Source organism: Calidris pugnax, unplaced genomic scaffold (assembly GCF_001431845.1).
Source record: "Calidris pugnax isolate Ruff unplaced genomic scaffold, ASM143184v1 scaffold42, whole genome shotgun sequence".
NCBI lineage: Eukaryota > Metazoa > Chordata > Aves > Charadriiformes > Scolopacidae > Calidris > Calidris pugnax.
In genome coordinates this window covers 1,220,816-1,221,084 of record NW_015090920.1, presented here as the reverse complement: position 1 = coordinate 1,221,084, position 269 = coordinate 1,220,816, and the positions used below count along the sequence as shown (strand labels likewise).

General features: G+C 74.7%; 1 protein-coding gene across 1 annotated transcript in view; it reads left to right on the top strand.

The window, feature by feature from the left end:
• The window catches only part of HPSE (heparanase), a 23,954-nt gene that overhangs the window by 2,084 nt on the left and 21,601 nt on the right, over positions 1 to 269 (top strand). Inside the window, exon 2 of the mRNA XM_014949809.1 lies at positions 17 to 144. Within this exon, the coding sequence (XP_014805295.1) occupies positions 17 to 144 (128 nt within the window). The remainder of the gene's footprint in view (positions 1 to 16; positions 145 to 269) is intronic.

The following is a 269-nucleotide window of genomic DNA, read 5'->3' as shown; positions in this document are numbered from 1 at the left end:
GGGGCTGGCGGGGGAGGGGGGGCGGGCGGCCCTGCTGCGGTTGGGGCTGCGGGGCACCCCCCGGGGGGAGGTGAGCCCCGATTTCCTCTCCCTCACCCTGGACGCCAGCCTGGCCCGCGACCCCCGCTATGTCGCCTTGCTCAGGTGAGACGCCCTCCATTCTTCCCCTTTTCTTCCCCTTTTTCGGGGGGGGGGGTCCCCCTCGAACCGGGTCCCCGGGGGGCAGAGGGGTCCGTAGCCGCGGGGATGGGGAACCCCGGCCATCCCGG